The following is a 2,500-nucleotide window of genomic DNA, read 5'->3' as shown; positions in this document are numbered from 1 at the left end:
AGCGAGTTGGAAGTCTTAGAGGAGAGAGGCTGGAGGAAGTGGATAGCTTTAGGTATTTGGGGTCACATGTGGCAGGAAAGGGAGAAGTAGAGGTGGAGGTAAACTGTAGATTGAGAAAAGCAAGTAAATGTCCTGGGGGATTAAAAAGTGTTATGGGAAATAGGCATCTCGGGATGGATGCAAAGAGGGGATTGTATGAAGGGATGGTTGTGCCGACGATTTTCGTATGGGACAGAGACTTGTAATTTAAGAAAGGCAGAGAGTAAAAGTTTCAATGTGTTTGAGATGAAATGTCTGAGATGTATGGTAGGGGTTACTAGGTTGGATAGAGTGAGAAACGAAGAGGTGAGGAAAGAAAGAGTGGAAAAAGCTGATGAAAGATTACTGTTGTGGTTTGGACACATGAAAAGATTGGGTGATGGAAGATTAGTTAAAGAGGTGTGGAAGGCAGAGGTGGAGGAGGTGAACTCGAGGGGACGACCGAGGATGAGATGGATGGATGGGGTGAAAGGGGCTTTGAGCAAGAAGGGAATATCTGTTGACCAAGGAAGTGAGAGAACAGGAGAAAAGAATGAATGAAGACTGCGTATAAATTATTCTGTTATGCAAGAAAGGGAGAGGAGGAATATGTGGTGATTATGAGTGAATAATATTTTGACGAAGCCCGAAGGGATTTCTCCCCATCTTCTTTTTTGCTGCGTTAGGGGACGGATAGGGGGATCACCGATTAAATAAAGCGGCCTTACTGTAGATGTACTGTGTCTTACTACATCGCATCTGACCCATGACAATGGACAGGATACAGGGATGATCCGTCACCCATGAGAGGAAGGAAAGGGAGTGAAATGGTGGGGAGGGGTATGTGCCCTTAAATTAGGTATATATATATACATACATATATACATATATATATGTTTATATATATATGTATATATATAAATATGTATAATATATATATATATATGTATATATATATATATATATATATATATATATATATATATATATTACCATTGCTATCATTATTTTTATTATCCTTATCATCATTATTATTATTATCATTATTACCTTTATAATTACTTTCCTTATAATCTACTCCTATTATTATCAATTACTATTGTGATTATTATTGTTATCATCATTATTATCAATGTATTATATATTGTTATAACCATTACCATTATTAACTAATATATATGTGCAAAAAAATTCTTGCTCCCATTCATGACTGTAGACCGAATTAAAAAGCAACCTATTGACCAGTGTGTACATATGTGTTGTTAGATATAAACAATTTCATATAAAAGATAAAAACATAAAAGAATAATACGCACATGTATTTGCCCACGGCATTACTTATTTGTGTAACATTGAGCAAGGAGAGAATTTCTCTCAGTCTTGTTCTGGAGTAACAGCCCATGCTTTCGATACGAGGGTACGTGTAAAGGAAAGCAAAGCACATTTCATCTTGTGTAGAAAACCCTCCCTGCAAAAATAGTATATATTAGTTAATTTCTGAAAATAGCACTACGAAGAAGATATTATAAATTATTATAGTTTGCCTCACGCACACACACACACACACACACACACACACACACACACACACACACACACACACATACACACGCGCACACACACACACACACACACACACACACACACACACACACACACACACACACACACACACACACACAAAATATATAAATATAGCAAAGATGATAATTGTGTGCAAATAAATACGGAGACAAGAAGACTTACATTTAAAGGGAAGAGAGAAAGAAAGTGACAAGTCGGGGTTTACCGATGTATATATAGGCCTAAGATCAGGTTAGACAAAAGAGGTCAGACAAAAGGGATCTCAGAGGTCACGGGGTAAGGGGGTCGGGGGGTCGGGGGGTGGGGAAGGGTTAGGCAGGTGTGGTCACCGAGGGTGAGAGAGGAGGTGGAGGTGAAGGGAGAGAGGGGGTAGAGGAAGGGGGGAGTGGAGGATTTTTGTTTGTTTATAATGGGATAGTAGATATTAAATTGCTCTGGATGTTAATGACTGGAGCTTTGTCTCTAATGTGAAAGGCTTCGAGTAATTGTAGTCTCCTAGGGTCATCATTCGATCCAATAATTTCGGTGTTATTGATCAATTCATCCCTTCTGAGTACAGCGTTGTGGAAATTCTTATGATGCTCTTTGATTGCTTCCTCTTGTAGATGTAAAGATAGGCGACGGCTGACTTTACATCTAGTAAAACCAATGTCCCATAGACATCGAGATACCTCTTCAAGTCAGCATTCATTGTCCATGTCTCACAGCCATGTCTCACATTTGTAAATCCCAACTAACACCATTGTCGGATTATGGTGTTAGTTGTGATTTACAAATGTGTTACATTTCTCACCAATATATATATATATATATATATATATATATATATATATATACATATATATATATATATATATATATATATATATATACATCTACACTGAATGGTTCCCAGCGA

General features: G+C 37.5%; 1 protein-coding gene across 1 annotated transcript in view; it reads right to left on the bottom strand.

Annotated features, from left to right (window-relative positions):
• Window positions 1-2,500, bottom strand: part of LOC143036862 (MOXD1 homolog 1-like) — a 47,874-nt gene that overhangs the window by 10,771 nt on the left and 34,603 nt on the right. The window contains exon 12 of the mRNA XM_076204722.1: window positions 1,335-1,486. Within this exon, the coding sequence (XP_076060837.1) occupies window positions 1,335-1,486 (152 nt within the window). The remainder of the gene's footprint in view (window positions 1-1,334; window positions 1,487-2,500) is intronic.

The sequence above is a fragment of the Oratosquilla oratoria genome, chromosome 21 (assembly GCF_046742065.1).
Source record: "Oratosquilla oratoria isolate Oo_2021 chromosome 21, ASM4674206v1, whole genome shotgun sequence".
NCBI lineage: Eukaryota > Metazoa > Arthropoda > Malacostraca > Stomatopoda > Squillidae > Oratosquilla > Oratosquilla oratoria.
Note: the sequence above shows the minus strand (reverse complement) of the source record. Positions and strands in the feature narration are given on the sequence as shown.